We start from the raw sequence: 19,398 nt of genomic DNA, 5'->3' as shown, positions 1-19,398 counted from the left end.
CATCTAACTGACCATCTAACTGGCCATCTAACTGACCATCTTACTGACCATCTAACTGACCATCTAACTGACCACCTAACTGACCACCTAACTGACCATCTAACTGACCACCTAACTGACCATCTAACTGACCATCTGACCATCTAACTGACCATCTGACCGACCATCTAACTGACCATCTAACTGGCCATCTAACTGACCATCTGACCATCTAACTGACCATCTATCTGACCATCTAACTGACCATCTAACTGACCATCTAACTGACCACCTAACTGACCACCTAACTGACCATCTACTGGAACTCACAGCTCATCTAACTGGCCAACTACTGGAACTCACAGCTCATCTAACTGGCCACCTAACTGGCCAACTACTGGAACTCACAGCTCATCTAACTGGCCATCTAACTGACCAACTACTGAAACTCACAGCTCATCTAACTGACCATCTAACTGGCCATCTAACTGACCAACTACTGAAACTCACAGCTCATCTAACTGGCCAACTACTGGAACTCACAGCTCATCTAACTGACCATCTAACTGGCCATCTATCTGACCACCTAACTGGCCATCTAACTGACCAACTACTGAAACTCACAGCTCATCTAACTGGCCAACTACTGGAACTCACAGCTCATCTAACTGGCCATCTAACTGGCCATCTAACTGGCCATCTAACTGGCCATCTAACTGACCATCTGACCATCTAACTGGCCATCTACTGGATCTCACAGCTCATCTAACTGGCCAACTACTGGAACTCACAGCTCATCTAACTGGCCACCTAACTGGCCAACTACTGGAACTCCCAGCTCATCTAACTGACCATCTAACTGACCATCTAACTGACCATCTAACTGGCCATCTAACTGACCAACTACTGAAACTCACAGCTCATCTAACTGGCCATCTAACTGGCCAACTACTGGAACTCACAGCTCATCTAACTGGCCATCTAGCTGACCAACTACTGGAACTCACAGCTCATCTAACTGGCCATCTAACTGGCCATCTAACTGACCAACTACTGAAACTCACAGCTCATCTAACTGGCCAACTACTGGAACTCACAGCTCATCTAACTGGCCACCTAACTGGCCATCTATCTGACCATCTAACTGACCAACTACTGGACCTCACAGCTCATCTATCTGACCATCTAACTGACCATCTAACTGGCCATCTAACTGGCCATCTAACTGGCCATCTAACTGACCATCTAACTGACCATCTAACTGACCAACTACTGAAACTCACAGCTCATCTAACTGGCCAACTACTGGAACTCACAGCTCATCTATCTGACCATCTAACTGACCATCTATCTGACCATCTAACTGACCATCTAACTGACCATCTAACTGACCACCTAACTGACCACCTAACTGACCATCTACTGGAACTCACAGCTCATCTAACTGGCCAACTACTGGAACTCACAGCTCATCTAACTGGCCACCTAACTGGCCAACTACTGGAACTCACAGCTCATCTAACTGGCCATCTAACTGACCAACTACTGAAACTCACAGCTCATCTAACTGACCATCTAACTGGCCATCTAACTGACCAACTACTGAAACTCACAGCTCATCTAACTGGCCAACTACTGGAACTCACAGCTCATCTAACTGACCATCTAACTGGCCATCTATCTGACCACCTAACTGGCCATCTAACTGACCAACTACTGAAACTCACAGCTCATCTAACTGGCCAACTACTGGAACTCACAGCTCATCTAACTGGCCATCTAACTGGCCATCTAACTGGCCATCTAACTGGCCATCTAACTGACCATCTAACTGACCATCTGACCATCTAACTGGCCATCTACTGGATCTCACAGCTCATCTAACTGGCCAACTACTGGAACTCACAGCTCATCTAACTGGCCACCTAACTGGCCAACTACTGGAACTCACAGCTCATCTAACTGACCATCTAACTGACCATCTAACTGACCATCTAACTGGCCATCTAACTGACCAACTACTGAAACTCACAGCTCATCTAACTGGCCATCTAACTGGCCAACTACTGGAACTCACAGCTCATCTAACTGGCCATCTAGCTGACCAACTACTGGAACTCACAGCTCATCTAACTGGCCACCTAACTGACCATCTAACTGACCAACTACTGAAACTCACAGCTCATCTAACTGGCCAACTACTGGAACTCACAGCTCATCTAACTGGCCATCTAACTGACCAACTACTGGACCTCACAGCTCATCTATCTGACCATCTATCTGACCATCTAACTGACCATCTAACTGACCATCTAACTGACCACCTAACTGACCACCTAACTGACCATCTACTGGAACTCACAGCTCATCTAACTGGCCAACTACTGGAACTCACAGCTCATCTAACTGGCCACCTAACTGGCCAACTACTGGAACTCACAGCTCATCTAACTGGCCATCTAACTGACCAACTACTGAAACTCACAGCTCATCTAACTGACCATCTAACTGGCCATCTAACTGACCAACTACTGAAACTCACAGCTCATCTAACTGGCCAACTACTGGAACTCACAGCTCATCTAACTGACCATCTAACTGGCCATCTATCTGACCATCTAACTGACCAACTACTGAAACTCACAGCTCATCTAACTGGCCAACTACTGGAACTCACAGCTCATCTAACTGGCCATCTAACTGGCCATCTAACTGGCCATCTAACTGGCCATCTAACTGACCATCTAACTGACCATCTGACCATCTAACTGGCCATCTACTGGATCTCACAGCTCATCTAACTGGCCAACTACTGGAACTCACAGCTCATCTAACTGGCCACCTAACTGGCCAACTACTGGAACTCACAGCTCATCTAACTGACCATCTAACTGGCCAACTACTGGAACTCACAGCTCATCTAACTGGCCACCTAACTGACCAACTACTGAAACTCACAGCTCATCTAACTGGCCATCTAACTGGCCAACTACTGGAACTCACAGCTCATCTAACTGGCCATCTAGCTGATCAACTACTGGAACTCTCAACTCATCTAACTGGCCATCTAACTGGCCATCTAACTGACCAACTACTGAAACTCACAGCTCATCTAACTGGCCAACTACTGGAACTCACAGCTCATCTAACTGGCCATCTAACTGGCCATCTAACTGACCAACTACTGGACCTCACAGCTCATCTAACTGACCATCTATCTGACCATCTAACTGACCATCTAACTGACCATCTATCTGACCATCTAACTGACCATCTAACTGACCATCTAACTGACCACCTAACTGACCACCTAACTGACCATCTACTGGAACTCACAGCTCATCTAACTGACCATCTAACTGACCATCTAACTGACCAACTACTGGAACTCACAGCTCATCTAACTGGCCATCTAACTGGCCATCTAACTGGCCACCTAACTGGCCATCTAACTGGCCATCTAACTGGCCACCTAACTGGCCACCTAACTGGCCACCTAACTGGCCACCTAACTGGCCACCTAACTGACCACCTAACTGGCCATCTAACTGGCCACCTAACTGGCCATCTAACTGGCCATCTAGCTGGCCATCTAACTGGCCAACTACTGGAACTCACAGCTCATCTAACTGACCATCTAACTGGCCATCTAACTGACCATCTAACTGACCATGTAACTGGCCATCTAACTGACCATCTGCTGATCTTATTGTCACCTAAACATCAGAGGTAATATAGTCATCTTCCTGTCTGTTGTCTTGTTTTCAGAAGGAGGTGAGGAAGGTGAAGAAGACCCACACCAGCCTCTCTGCTCAGGAGATCAGGACCATCCATGTGAGTGTTCCTCTAATATAATATATATTATATGCTCTCTCTTGACCCACCTGTCCGTCTGTCTGTCTGTCTGTCAACCTGCCTGTCTGTCTGTCTGTCAACCTGCCTGCCTGTCTGTCTGTCTGTCAACCTACCTGCCTGCCTGTCTGTCTGTCAACCTGCCTGCCTGTCTGTCTGTCAACCTGCCTGCCTGCCTGTCTGTCTGTCAACCTGCCTGCCTGTCTGTCTGTCTGTCAACCTGCCTGCCTGTCTGTCTGTCTGTCAACCTGCCTGTCTGCCTGTCTGTCAACCTGCTTGCCTGTCTACCTGTCTGTCAACCTGCCTGCCTGCCTGCCTGTCTGTCAACCTGCTTGCCTGTCTACCTGTCTGTCAACCTGCCTGCCTGCCTGTCTGTCAACCTGCTTGCCTGTCTACCTGTCTGTCAACCTGCCTGCCTGTCTGTCTGTCTGTCAACCTGCCTGCCTGTCTACCTGTCTGTCAACCTGCCTGCCTGTCTGTCTGTCAACCTGCCTGCCTGTCTGTCTGTCTGTCTGTCAACCTGCCTGCCTGTCTGTCAACCTGCCTGCCTGTTTCTGTGTTCAGGTGAAGAGACATCTGGACCCTCTGCCTCCAGGCTTTTTCTACAACGGACAACATTACGTCAGTTTCTTTGGAGAGAAGAAGAACTTCCATCCACGTATCCTTTTATCCCTACTGTCTGCCTGCCGTCTAATACAACACCTGACAACGCAGCCCTATTCCACTGAACGGTTTGTTGTTGATGAGTAGTAGGTGGTGTAGCTGTCCTTACATCAAGCCCCTGCAGAAATGGACCAGTTCATAACGGAGTATGTTGAGGAGGCAAACCGAGAGATCGACCTCTTCAACAATCAGCTGGAGCAGCAGCAGCACCAGGACCTGTTTGACCCTTAGTGACCCCTAATGACCGCCAAGGTTAGGGTTAGAGGTCGTCTGTCTCGTCCTTTTACTGTTTGTCCTCCTTCTCAGCATATCTCAAAGGGAAAACTATACCATACATACTGTCACCTCCACTATACCGTACATACTGTCACCTCCACTATACCGTACATACTGTCACCTCCACTATACCGTACATACTGTCACCTCCACTATACCATACATACTGTCACCTCCACTATACCGTACATACTGTCACCTCCACTATACCGTACATATAGGGGTACATATAGGGGTGATAAACATAACTGAATCACTACATTATTATGTTGAGAGAGCACAAGCTTTCTGTCCAGAGGTTCAACTTTACATTGTCAGTCAGTATCATTCTAGGTAGGTTTCTAATAGGCCAGTAGAATTGGTTCTATTTGTAGCCTGGCTGTTGGCATTATTAAAACACTCCTCTCTCTCTCGTCTCCTTTCCTGCCCTGTCGTACGATCCACAGCCCACCTGTTTAGTTAGCAGCTTTCAGCATCCCGCTGTGTAGCTGGCTGTGTAGCTGTGCTAATAGCTTGTATCCGTGTCAGGCTTGGTGAGAGGACGTGGACGCAGAGCTGTGAACTTTGAATAGACAGCCTGTCCGTCCCTGTTGTAAATACTAGCTAGACCGTCACATAGTTCTAGTCAGCATAGCAACGTGGTCATCGGTAACATAATGTTGATCAAACATCAACAATAACATTACTACCCCTCCACTTTCACATGGTCACCTAACATGCTGTGGGTGGGATACTGGTTGGAATGGGGATGGTCTGAAATCAATTAGTCTAGTTTAGGCCAGTTTGGGCTGGTTTAGGCCAGTTTGGGCTGGTTTAGGCCAGTTTGGGCTGATTTAGGAGGGTTTGGGCTGGGTTAGGAGGGTTTGGGCTGGTTTAGGCCAGTTTGGGCTGGGTTAGGAGGGTTTGGGCTGGTTTAGGCCAGTTTGGGTTAGGATAGTTTGTGCTGGTTTAGGCCAGTTTGGGCTGGGTTAGGAGGGTTTGGGCTGGGTTAGGATGGTTTGGGCTGGTTTAGGCCAGTTTGGGCTGGGTTAGGAGGGTTTGTGCTGGTTTAGGCCAGTTTGGGCTGGGTTAGGAGGGTTTGGGTTGAGGGTGTTTGAGGGATAGGGAGGGTAGGACTGGGGTTGACCAGATAAGGCCTGAGGAATGAGTTCATAGTGGTGTATTTCAGCGATGGGTAGGGTCAAAGGTCAGAGTTAGTAGTGTTGTTGACCACATGCAGTTCTTTGATGTGGGACTTAAGATGTGTCCACTACCTGTTACATAGATGGGTGGTGGAGGTATCTTACATGTTCTCCCAGGACTACCTGTTACATAGATGGGTGGTGGAGGTATCTTACATGTTCTCCCAGGACTACCTGTTACATAGATGGGTGGTGGAGGTATCTTACATGTTCTCCCAGGACTACCTGTTACATAGATGGGTGGTGGAGGTATCTTACATGTTCTCCCAGGACTACCTGTTAGATAGATGGGTGGTGGAGGTATCTTACATGTTCTCCCAGGACTACCTGTTAGATAGATGGGTGGTGGAGGTATCTTACATGTTCTCTCAGGACTACCTGTCGTCATGTTCCTGGAGATGGGACTTAAGCTGCGTCCACTACCTGTTAGATAGATGGGATTTAAGCTGCGTCCACTACCTGTTAGATAGATGGGATTTAAGCTGCGTCCACTACCTGTTAGATAGATGGGATTTAAGCTGCGTCCACTACCTGTTAGATAGATGGGATTTAAGCTGCGTCCACTACCTGTTAGATAGATGGGATTTAAGCTGCGTCCACTACCTGTTAGATAGATGGGATTTAAGCTGCGTCCACTACCTGTTAGATAGATGGGATTTAAGCTGCGTCCACTACCTGTTAGATAGATGGGATTTAAGCTGCGTCCACTACCTGTTAGATAGATGGGATTTAAGCTGCGTCCACTACCTGTTAGATAGATGGGATTTAAGCTGCGTCCACTACCTGTTAACTCCACTGACCAGGAGAAACACTTTGTTTTCTGCAGAAACACAGACAGACATTGTTTGATGTTTGAGTGATGCTGAAGTGGACACAGTATTCCACGTTGAGATTCCAAACGTTCAAATTCCAGAACCCTAAAGACACTGCTGGCCCCCTCTGTCTTTATAACAGTCCATCTATACCAAGCCTGTCTTCATACAGTCCATCTATACCAAGCCTGTCTTCATACAGTCCATCTATACCAAGCCTGTCTTCATACAGTCCATCTATACCAAGCCTGTCTTCATACAGTCCATCTATACCAAGCCTGTCTTCATACAGTCCATCTATACCAAGCCTGTCTTCATACAGTCCATCTATACCAAGCCTGTCTTCATACAGTCCATCTATACCAAGCCTGTCTTCATACAGTCCATCTATACCAAGCCTGTCCATTCACAGTGCCTCCCATGCTAGACGTGTTACTGTCTGAATAGAGAATGATCCCTAGCCAGTAAGTTAGTTACTTCAGGGTCCAGGCCTGTTCCAGTCAGATACACACCCAGTCAATCAGTCAGCTAGACAAGGCTCTATCTGGAAAGGAAGACAGAATACATCACAATCCTCCTATTCATTCTCTTGGCTTACAATCCCTCCCTCTCCTTAACTTTATCAAGTGCAATTGTACTCTTGTTTTTATATGTATTCTAACTACCTTCACAGAACTATTTTAAGGACTAGCTGATTAAATAAGGACCGCGTTCTCACTCTCAACATTTGAGCGAGTTGAGATTTGTTCAACGTTTTGTACCATGCTAACCTAAGACTAAAGCTCTGTTGTCTGTCTCCGTATGACTGGAGTCTCTTCAGACAAGTCCTCTTGTCTGCTTAGAGCAAAAGTTGTTTTCATTCACAATACCACAGAGACCTGTCTCAGTTGAGTCAGAGACACAGATGCTATGACTGAGGATGATTGATATCCTACAGCATGAGGCTGAAGATGCCATAACTACAGGCCTTTATTGGGCCGTGTTAGGAAACAGACACTGGTTGTTGGTCTACGGTGTAGCAATCGGTCCTTAAAGGGTTCTAGAGGGATATTATTACGATAGGACATGTTTGTGATATTAACTTTATTTAGTAGCACATATGATACCACACTATCTGCATGTGTTAGGATGTCCTTTTAATATATATATATATATCTATGATATATTCTGATACTATTGCCTTTCACCAAACTGGTATAACCAAGAGAAAATTTAGCACATTTATTTTACAAAACTGGTGAGAATTGAAGTACCTCAGACACCACTAGAGTATTTTTGTAATGCTGTGAATCGAACAGAGAAAAAGCTAAGAGTCAAATCTTTTTCTCACACAATTGAATAAATAAATAAGCAAAACGGAGAAATGTTGTGAGACGTGATGTTTCTCTGGTCCAGCAGTGCCTTGGCCCGTTACTCTACGGCTAAGAAATTACCCAGAACTCCAGCTTCCCTCTAGTCTACATGCTACTGTACATGACGGGGCTGGAGGCTGAGGAACCGTCCTGAAACGGCCTGGGTACCAGTCTATTTGTGCCATCATGCCACTCCTTGCCGGTTTGGCATGACAAGGAGTTGAGATGATGCCACGCATATCTGGGACCGGCTATCTTAAACAGTGTTGGTGAAAGGACTGAATCAATGGAATTGTTCTTTAAGCAATGTGTTACTCAGCCAAAGGGGGTAGTAAGTCCCGGGAGAAGGGGAGGTCACTCGAGGGCTCACACCGTTTCAACTAGTAAATAAATGATACAAAGCTACAGTGATTCTGAATGGAAACCGGGTCCTTGTGGTTCTGATTGTGGGTCTGGTTTCAAAGCTGTTGTCAAAAATGAGGATGATGACTTAGTGGTTAAAGTAGAGCAGCCTACCCTGTCTTAATGGTTAACTTAGTGGTTACGGTAGAGCAGCCTACCCTGTCCTAGTTAAGGTAGAGCAGCCTACCCTGTCCTAGTTAAGGTATTGGTTAAGGTAGAGCAGCCTACCCTGTCCTAGTTAAGGTATTGGTTAAGGTAGAGCAGCCCACCCTGTCCTAGTTAAGGTATTGGTTAAGGTAGAGCAGCCTACCCTGTCCTAGTTAAGGTAGAGCAGCCTACCCTGTCCTAGTTAAGGTATTGGTTAAGGTAGAGCAGCCAGATATCATAAGGTGAATGCACCAATTTGTAAGTCGCTCTGGATAAGAGCGTCTGCTAAATGACGTAAATGTAATGTATTGGTTACGGTAGAGCAGCCCACCCTGTCCTAGTTAAGGTATTGGTTACGGTAGAGCAGCCCACCCTGTCCTAGTTAAGGTAGAGCAGCCTACCCTGTCCTAGTTAAGGTATTGGTTAAGGTAGAGCAGCCTACCCTGTCCTAGTTAAGGTATTGGTTAAGGTAGAGCAGCCCACCCTGTCCTAGTTAAGGTATTGGTTAAGGTAGAGCAGCCTACCCTGTCATAGTTAAGGTATTGGTTAAGGTAGAGCAGCCTACCCTGCCCTAGTTAAGGTATTGGTTAAGGTAGAGCAGCCTACCCTGCCCTAGTTAAGGTATTGGTTAAGGTAGAGCAGCCCACCCTGTCCTAGTTAAGGTATTGGTTAGCTGTTTGGCTCGGTGACCCACCTTATTGCTCAGTGGGCCCCAGGAAAGAAGCCCTCCAGAGGTTCTCCCCTGTAACTCAGAGCTAAATCTATGCTTCTGGTGTAACTCTTCTTACTCAACCCTCTGGCTATGTTGTATTCATGCTGTATGTGGAGGCTAACGGCTTGTAGCTGAAGTTATAGGACAAAAAAAAAGTTTAGTGTTCACTGTTTTTTTTTATGAGGGAAATGTGATGAGCATGTTCTGAAAACAATAAAATGTTCTGAAGATTGGCTCCAAGGTTACAAAGAGACAACATTTGGAATTTATGCACTTTGATGAAAACTGTTATTAGAATGAATTGTATTTTTAATGTTTTTTTAATGGAGTAATAATCACACCTGTAGTCAAAGTGATCTTTTTCAGGCCTACAGTAACCTATACAGTACCCTGACTTCAACAGTCTTTAGGTGTTAAAAGGAATCACAAGTTTCAGTGGGAGTAATAACTCAGGTATATAGGTCTATAGAAAGGTCATAGGTCAGGGACCAGATTCACAAAACCTTCTTAAGAAGACATTTCTTCTTATCTGCCATTTATTCCTTAACTATAAACTACAGAAGAAAGTTCAGCAATGTTGTTATTCCTCATAAAGCTTCTTGGAAATGTTCTTGTGTTATTTCATGTTTCTCTTCAAGTAAAAAATGTAAGAAGAAATTCGATTTTTTTTTTAAATAAGGTTTGTTCTTGGACATTTTTCTTAATTCCAAGATAGCTAAACCCTTGTCTTAAACTCAGGGCAGTGAGATAATAAGCTAATTAAATCAATTGAACATATTTAATTCACTCAAACTTCATCTGAAAGTTTCAGTATTGATTATTTGAAACCCCAAAAAACATGTTTTAGAACAGTCATCCCAGTACGAAATATGCTAACATGATTGCCCTTGCTAGCTAGACACTGTAGCTAGCTAAAACAGTTTGCCGAGTGACAATCATTTTAAAAAGATAGTTAAGATTTTATCATTTTCTTACAAACGTAACATATTGTTGAATAATTACACTTGTGAACTATCTTATGAACTTGGTTTTTGTTTTGTTTTTCTTAAGAAGGTTCTTAAGTTTTTGTATAAGAAGGTTTTGTGAATCTGGGCCCAGGTTTCCACACCTGTAACAGTGGATTATACCCTGATGGTTCAGTCGTGGTTAGTCTGCCAATCCTAATCAGAAGCTAATAGCCCATCGTTTCCCCCCATACAATCTAATGACAACTACATTTATATGTTTGAAAATGTATTGATTTAAGTTGGAGGTAGTTTATGGCATGAACTTGGTGGTAAACCTCTACAACCAGGTTATTACATCTGTAACTTAACTATATCAATACAATTGATTAATATATTGCCTCAAAAAAAGGATTTCCGATGTGGAATCTGAAAGAAGGAATTTGGTGAAGTGAACTTCAAAAGTGCCAAAAATGTTTTTGAGGATGATTCATTGAATCGCATTTGCACAAAACTACTGTAACTTTAGTTTTTTTCCTGTGACTGATGCTTTTATAATCTTATTGTGGTATTTATTGCACCAAGTAATCCATTAAAATATTAATATGGTCAAATTGTCTCATTATTTTTGTCATTGTCAGATATGATTGTATTTACAGTACCTTTCAAAAGTATTCAGACCCCCTGGATTTCTTCAGATTTTTTGTTAGTGGTATTAAATGGATTTAATTGTAATTTATTCAACAAAATACTCTGTGAAAGTGGAAGAAAATGTTAACTTTTTTAAAAGATTGATAACAAATAATTAACTAAAATATAGTCATTGCATAAGTATTCAGCCCCTTTGTTTAAGGCAAGCCTAAATTAGTTCAGTAAGATGTGGCTTAACAAGTCACATAATAACTGACATGGCCTCACTTTGTGTGTAATAATAGTGTTTAGCATGATTTATTTTATGACTAACCCTTCATCTGTCCCCCATACATACATACATACATCTGTAAGGTCCCTCAGTCAAGTATTGAATTTCAAGCACAGGTTCAACTACAAAGATCTGGGAGCGTTTTGAAAGCTTCAAAGGGCAGTGATTGAATCCTACTGCTCTGATGCTCGTCGGATGTGGCAGGGTTTGCAAACTATTATGGACTACAAAGACAAAATCAACTGCGAGCTGCCCAGTGACACGAGCCTACCAGGCGAGCTAAATGACTTCTATGTGCGCTTCAAGGCAAGCAACACTGAAGCATGCATGGGAGCTCCAGCTGTTCCGGACGACTGTGTGATCATGCTCTCCGTAGCTGATGTGAGTAAGACCTTTAAGCAGGTCACCATTCACAACCATTCACACGGATTACCGGGACGTGTGCTCCGGGCATGTGCTTACCAACTGGCAAGTGTCTACACTGACATTTTCAACCTGTCCCTGACTGAGTCTGTAATACCTACATGTTTCAAGCAGACAACCATAGTCCCTGTGCCCAAGAACACCAAGGTAACCTGCCTAAATGACTACAGACCCGTAGCACCCACATCTGTAGCCATAAAGTGCTTTGAAGGCTGGTCATGGCTCACATCAACACCATCATCCCAGAAACACTAGACCCACTCCAATTTGCATACCGCCCAAACAGATCCACAGATGATGCAATCTCTATTGCACTCCACGCTGCCCTTTCCCACCTGGACAAAAGGAACACCTATGTGAGAATGCTATTCATTGACTACAGCTCAGCGTTCAACACCATAGTGCCCTCAAAGCTCATCACTAAATCAAAGCAAATTTTATTGGTCACATGGTTAGCCACTGCTGTCCCGTCGATGTGGATAGAGGGCTGATCCCTCTGCTGTTTCCTGAAGTCCACGATCATCTCCTTTGTTTTCTTGATGTTGAGTTTGAGGTTATTTTCCTGACACCACACTCCGAGGGCCCTCACCTCCTCCCTGTAGGCCGTCTCGTCGTTGTTGGTAATCAAGCCTAGCACTGTAGTGTTGTCTGCGAACCTGATGATTGAGTTGGAGGCGTGCATGGCCACGCAGTCGTGGGTGAACAGGGAGTACAGGAGAGGGCTGAGAACGCACCCTTGTGGGGCCCCAGTGTTGAGGATCAGCGGGGTGGAGATGTTGTTTCCTACCCTCACCACCTGGGGGCGGCCCGTCAGAAGGTCCAGGACCCAGTTGCACAGGGCGGGGTTGAGACCTGTGCAACTGTTTGGAGGGTACTATGGTGTTGAATGCTGAGCTGTAGTCGATGAACAGCATTCTTACATAGGTATTCCTCTTGTCCAGATGGGAAAGGGCAGTGTGATTGCGAATGCGTCGTCTGTGGACCTATTGGGGCGGTAAGCATATTGGAGTGGGTCTAGGGTGTCAGGTAGTGTGGAGGTGATATGGTCCTTGACTAGTCTCTCAAAGCACTTCATGATGATGGAGGTGAGCGCTACGGGGCGATAGTCATTTAGCTCAGTTACCTTAGCTTTCTTGGGAACAGGAACAATGGTGGCCCTCTTTAAGCATGTGGGAACAGCAGACTGGGATAAGGATTGATTGAATACGTCCATAAACACACCAGCCAGATGGTCTGCTCATGCTCTGAGGATGCGGCTAGAGATGCCGTCTGGGCCGGCAGCCTTGCGAGGGTTAACACGTTTAAATGTTTTACTCACGTTGGCTGCGGTGAAGGAGAGCTTGCAGGTTTTGGTAGCGGGCCGTGTCAGTGGCACTGTGTTGTCCTCAAAGCGAGCAAAGAAGCTGTTTAGTTTGTCTGGGAGCAAGACATCGGTGTCCGCGACGGGGCTGGTTTTCTTTTTGTAGTCCGTGATTGACTGTAGACCCTGCCACATACCTCTCGTGTATGAGCCGTTGGACCCCCACTAAGCAGATAACGCAATCTCTATTGCAATCCACACTGCCCTTTCCCACCTGGACAAAAGGAAAACCTATGTGAGAATACTATTAATTGACTACAGCTCAGCATTCAACACCACAGTGCCCTCAAAGCTCATCAATAAGCTAAGGACCCTGGGACTAAACACCTCCCTCTGCAACTGGATCCTGGACTTCCTGACGGGCTGCCCCCGGGTGGTAAGGGTAGGTAACAACACATCTGCCACGCTGAGCCTCAAGTGCTCAGTCCCTCTTGTACTCCCTGTTCACCCACGACTGCATGGCCAAGCACAACTCCAACACAATCATTAATTTTCCCGACGACACAACAGTGGTAGGTCTGATCACTGACAACGATGAGATGGCCTATAGGGAGGAAGTCAGCAGAGACCTGACCATGTGGTGCCAGGACAACAACCTCTCCCTCAATGTGATCAAGACAAAGGAAATGATCATGGACTACAGGAAAAGGAGGGCAGAGCACGCCCTGTCACGAGAATTTTTATCCCAATGTTGTGAACTCAACTATCACTTAAGCTTTGAATAATTCCCAGGGGTTGTAAATCCCTGGTTAATGAAGAATTAGACAAAGTCCCAGTCTGCAATAGGTCCGAAATCTATTCAGAGAACGTTCTGAAAACCATACTATGCACATAGCCTTTTATACCCCTCTTTGGTCATACTGTACCCCTCTTCTCTAACACTGTCAATGCTATTTACAAGAATTTTCCAACAAATACATTGCTTCAATATGTTTTATAATCTACTGCAAGCCTAACGGTTTCTCCCCTCCCTGGGTGGGGAGACCTTCTTCCTGTTATCAGTTTCACAGTTGCCTGTCACAAGTTGTCTGTCGACAGTTCCCCTTCTCCTTAAATGTCTCACTTACATTGCTAAATAGTAAAGTCTTAACTTGTCCTATGCACACACATTAGAGAATTAATCTTATAATCACTCAGTTATACATTTTCAGGGTGGAATCATTTAGTTAAAACCTTAAACCTATAAATTCCATTATCACGCGCCCATTCTCATCGACGGGAATGTAGTGGAGCAGGTTGAGAGCTTCAAGTTCCTTGGTGTTCACATCGCCATCGAGAGCATCCTGACTGATTGCATCACCGCCTGGTATGGCAACTGCTCGGCCTTCGACCACAAGGCACTACAGAGGGTAGTGCGTATGGCCCAGTACATCACAGGGGCCAAGCTTCATGCCACCCAGGACCTCTATACCAGAGGAAGGCCCTAAAAATTGTCAAAGACTCCAGCCACCATAGTCATAGACTGTTCTCTCTGCTACCGCACGGCAAGCAGTACCAGAGCGCCAAGTCTAGGTCCAAAAGGCTTCTTAACAGCTTCTACCCCAAAGCCATAAGACTACTGAACAACTAACCAAATGGCTACCCTGTTGCTACTCTCTGTTCATTATCTTTGCATGGTCACTTTACCTCTACCTACATTTACATATTACCTCGACTAACCTGTGCCCCCTGCATATTTTGAATTTATTTAATGATCCGGAGTAAAGGTTCAGAGCTCGCGGTTGGAATCCGGAGATGTGGTAGAGAAAAGCAGTCCGATATGCTCTGGGTTTATATCGCGCTGTGCAGACTGGCAGGAGTTGACCGGGCTGAGGCTGGCTGATGTCCGGGTTAACGGTGAAGACCGCTAGCAGTGGCTAACTAACTACTAGCTAGTAGCTTCTGTTTGGGGGTTCCGGTTCTAAAGTGTAAAAATAGCAGATCAGTACCACATTGGGTGAGGCAGGTTGCAGGAGAGAATGTTCAGTCCGTAGATGGAAATTGAGATTAAAAATATAAGAAATATATCTGAAATAAATACGAAGAAAACAATATATACACAGACAAGACAAGACAGACATCCGAGTGCTACGCCATCTTGGAATACCTTTAATACCTACATTGACTCTGTACCGGTACCCCCTGTATATAGCCTCCACATTGACTCTGTACCGGTACCCCCTGTATATAGCCTCCACATTGACTCTGTACCGGTACCCCCTGTATATAGCCTCCACATTGACTCTGTACCGGTACCCCCCTGTATATAGCCTCCACATTGACTCTGTACCGGTACCCCCCTGTATATAGCCTCCACATTGACTCTGTACCGGTACCCCCTGTATATAGCCTCCACATTGACTCTGTACCGGTACCCCCCTGTATATAGCCTCCACATTGACTCTGTACCGGTACCCCCTGTATATAGCCTCCACATTGACTCTGTACCGGTACCCCTGTATATAGCCTCCACTGACCTGTACGGTCCCCCCTGTATATAGCCTCCAATTGACTCTGTACCGGTAGCCCCTGTATATAGCCTCCACATTGACTCTGTACCGGTACCCCCTGTATATAGCCTCCACATTGACTCTGTACCGGTACCCCCTGTATATAGCCTCCACATTGACTCTGTACCGGTACCCCCTGTATATAGCCTCCACATTGACTCTGTACCGGTACCCCCTGTATATAGCCTCCACATTGACTCTGTACTGGTACCCCCTGTATATAGCCTCCACATTGACTCTGTACCGGTACCCCCTGTATATAGCCTCCACATTGACTCTGTACCGGTACACCCTGTATATAGCCTCCACATTGACTCTGTACTGGTACCCCCTGTATATAGCCTCCACATTGACTCTGTACTGGTACCCCTGTATATAGCCTCCACATTGACTCTGTACCCGCTACCCCCTGTATATAGCCCTCCACATTGACTCTGTACCGGTACCCCCTGTATATAGCCTTCCACATTGACTCTGTACCGGTACCCCCTGTATATAGCCTCACATTGACTCTGTACGGTACCCCCCTGTATATAGCCTTCCACATTGACTCTGTACCGGTACACCCTGTATATAGCCTCCACATTGACTCTGTACCGGTACCCCCTGTATATAGCCTCCACATTGACTCTGTACCGGTACCCCCCTGTATATAGCCTCCACATTGACTCTGTACCGGTACCCCCTGTATATAGCCTCCACATTGACTCTGTACCGGTACCCCCTGTATATAGCCTCCACATTGACTCTGTACCGGTGCCCCCTGTATATAGCCTCCACATTGGACTCTGTACCAGTACCCCTGTATATAGCCTCCACATTGACTCTGTACCGGTACCCCCTGTATATAGCCTCCACATGACTCTGTACCGGTACCCCTTGTATATAGCCTCCACATTGACTCTGTACCGGTACCCCCTGTATATAGCCTCACATTGACTCTGTACCGGTACCCCTGTATATAGCCTCCACATTGACTCTGTACCAGTACCCCCCTGTATATAGCCTCCACATTGACTCTGTACCGGTACCCCCCTGTATATCGCCTCCACATTGACTCTGTACCAGTACCCCCTGTATATAGCCTCCACATTGACTCTGTACCGGTAACCCCTGTATATAGCCTCCACATTGACTCTGTACCGGTACCCCTTGTATATAGCCTCCACATTGACTCTGTACCGGTACCCCCCCTGTATATAGCCTCCACATTGACTCTGTACCGGTACCCCCTGTATATAGCCTCCACATTGACTCTGTACCGGTACCCCCTGTATATAGCCTCCACATTGACTCTGTACCGGTAACCCCTGTATATAGCCTCCACATTGACTCTGTACCGGTACCCCTTGTATATAGCCTCCACATTGACTCTGTACCGGTACCCCCTGTATATTAGCCTCCACATTGACTCTGTACCGGTACCCCCCTGTATATAGCCTCCACATTGACTCTGTACCGGTACCCCCCTGTATATAGCCTCCACATTGACTCTGTACCGGTACCCCCTGTATATAGCCTCCACATTGACTCTGTACCGGTACCCCCTGTATATAGCCTCCACATTGACTCTGTACCGGTACCCCCTGTATATAGCCTCCACATTGACTCTGTACCGGTACCCCCCTGTATATAGCCTCCACATTGACTCTGTACCGGTACCCCCTGTATATAGCCTCCACATGACTCTGTACCGGTTACCCCCTGTATATAGCCTCCACATTGACTCTGTACCGGTACCCCCTGTATATAGCCTCCACATTGACTCTGTACCGGTACCCCCCTGTATATAGCCTCCACATTGACTCTGTACCGGTACCCCCTGTATATTAGCCTCCACATTGACTCTGTACCGGTGCCCCCTGTATATAGCCTCCACATTGACTCTGTACCAGTACCCCCTGTATATAGCCTCCACATTGACTCTGTACCGGTACCCCCTGTATATAGCCTCCACATTGACTCTGTACCGGTACCCCCCTGTATATAGCCTCCACATTGACTTTGTACCGGTACCCCCCTGTATATAGCCTCCACATTGACTCTGTACCGGTACCCCCTGTATATAGCCTCCACATTGACTCTGTACCAGTACCCCCTGTATATAGCCTCCACATTGACTCTGTACCGGTACCCCCTGTATATAGCCTCCACATTGACTCTGTACCAGTACCCCCTGTATATAGCCTCCACATTGACTCTGTACCGGTAACCCCTGTATATAGCCTCCACATTGACTCTGTACCGGTACCCTCTGTATATAGCTTCCACATTGACTCTGTACCAGTACCCCCTGTATATAGCCTCCACATTGACTCTGTACCGGTACCCGCCTGTATATAGCCTCCACATTGACTCTGTACCGGTACCCCCCTGTATATAGCCTCCACATTGACTCTGTACCGGTACCCCCTGTATATAGCCTCCACTTTGACTCTGTACCAGTACCCCCTGTATATAGCCTCCACATTGACTCTGTACCGGTACCCCCTGTATATAGCCTCCACATTGACTCTGTACCGGTACCCCCTGTATATAGCCTCCACATTGACTCTGTACCGGTACCCCCTGTATATAGCCTCCACATTGACTCTGTACCGGTACCCCCTGTATATAGCCTCCACATTGACTCGGTACCGGTACCCCCTGTATATAGTCTCCACATTGACTCTGTACCGGTACCCCCTGTATATAGCCTCCACATTGACTCTGTACCGGTACCCCCTGTATATAGTCTCCACATTGACTCTGTACCGGTACCCCCTGTATATAGTCTCCACATTGACTCTGTACCGGTACCCCCTGTATATAGTCTCACTACTGTAATTTTATTGTTGCTCTATAATAATTGTTCTATTTTTTTTATAATTTTCTTTTTCACTTCAGTTTATTTTGTAAATACTTTAACTGCATTGTTGTTTAAGGGCTTGTAAGTAAGCATTTCACTGTATTGTATTCAGTGCATTTGACAAATAAAATTTGATTGGTAGATGGCTACCAATAACAAATCAGACATGGAATAGTTCTTGAATGAAAAATGTTGATTCAACCTAAATAGACATACCCAAATGTAATTATTTTTCATGAGATGGCCATAAACAGTAACTGGTGTCATGACTCTCCTGACAGTGTATCAAAGGACCTATCAGCAAATGCTTGAAGATCCCCTCTCTCCCACAGAAGAGGGAGGGGGGGGCCGGTCTTGACACCTTAACACTGGGTCGTAAATTTAGAGAGAACTTTATCTTTCTTGCAATATTTGAAGACTGAAACCCCTTTACCTGAACTTTTTTGTTACAGAGAGACTTTTGCCGACAAAACCTTTTCCACCAAAGAATGAACTTTGGAACAATATTCATAAGGTAGGAATGTTAATGTTCTAAAGAATAATCCTGTCATATGGTTTATTATTTTGTGATGTCATAAAAAAAATATATTTTACCTTTATTTAATGAGGCAAGTCAGTTAAGAACAGATTCTTATTTTCAAAGACAGCCTAGGAACAGTGGGTTAACTGCCTTGTTCAGGGGCAGAACGATAGATTTTACCTTGTCAGCTCGGGAATTCAATCTTGCAACCTTTTGGTTACTAGTCCAACGCTCTAACCACTAGGCTACCTGCCACCCCTGCCTTTAAGAATGGATTACAAAGTAACTGTAACTCTGAAAGTGAACGCATCCTATGTATCAAGTTTAAATGTGGTATAAAATATATGATTAAATATGAGAATACTTTTGTGAAGATGGCAATGTGATTTTAGACTTTTAAATGAGATATTTGTTTTTCATATACAGTTGAAGTCGGAAGTTTACATACACTTAGGTTGGAGTCATTAAAACTCATTTTCAACCACTCCACAAATTTGTTGTTAACAAACTATAGTT

General features: G+C 45.5%; 1 protein-coding gene across 2 annotated transcripts in view; it reads left to right on the top strand.

Annotated features, from left to right (window-relative positions):
- Positions 1-10,934, top strand: part of dnaaf9 (dynein axonemal assembly factor 9) — a 100,522-nt gene extending 89,588 nt beyond the window's left edge. The window contains exons 33-37 of one of the 2 annotated variants that reach the window (XM_029712596.1): positions 3,748-3,813; positions 4,396-4,489; positions 4,619-8,883; positions 9,052-9,256; positions 9,298-10,934. In XM_029712596.1, coding sequence (XP_029568456.1) covers positions 3,748-3,813; positions 4,396-4,489; positions 4,619-4,725 — 267 coding nt within the window. In that variant the 3' untranslated portion in view covers positions 4,726-8,883; positions 9,052-9,256; positions 9,298-10,934. Of the gene's footprint in view, positions 1-3,747; positions 3,814-4,395; positions 4,490-4,618; positions 8,884-9,051 lie in introns of both variants that reach the window. The other variant, XM_029712595.1, reaches the window with a different exon arrangement.
- Positions 10,935-19,398: the final 8,464 nt, after the last annotated feature.

This window comes from Salmo trutta, chromosome 25 (assembly GCF_901001165.1).
Source record: "Salmo trutta chromosome 25, fSalTru1.1, whole genome shotgun sequence".
NCBI lineage: Eukaryota > Metazoa > Chordata > Actinopteri > Salmoniformes > Salmonidae > Salmo > Salmo trutta.
Note: the sequence above shows the minus strand (reverse complement) of the source record. Positions and strands in the feature narration are given on the sequence as shown.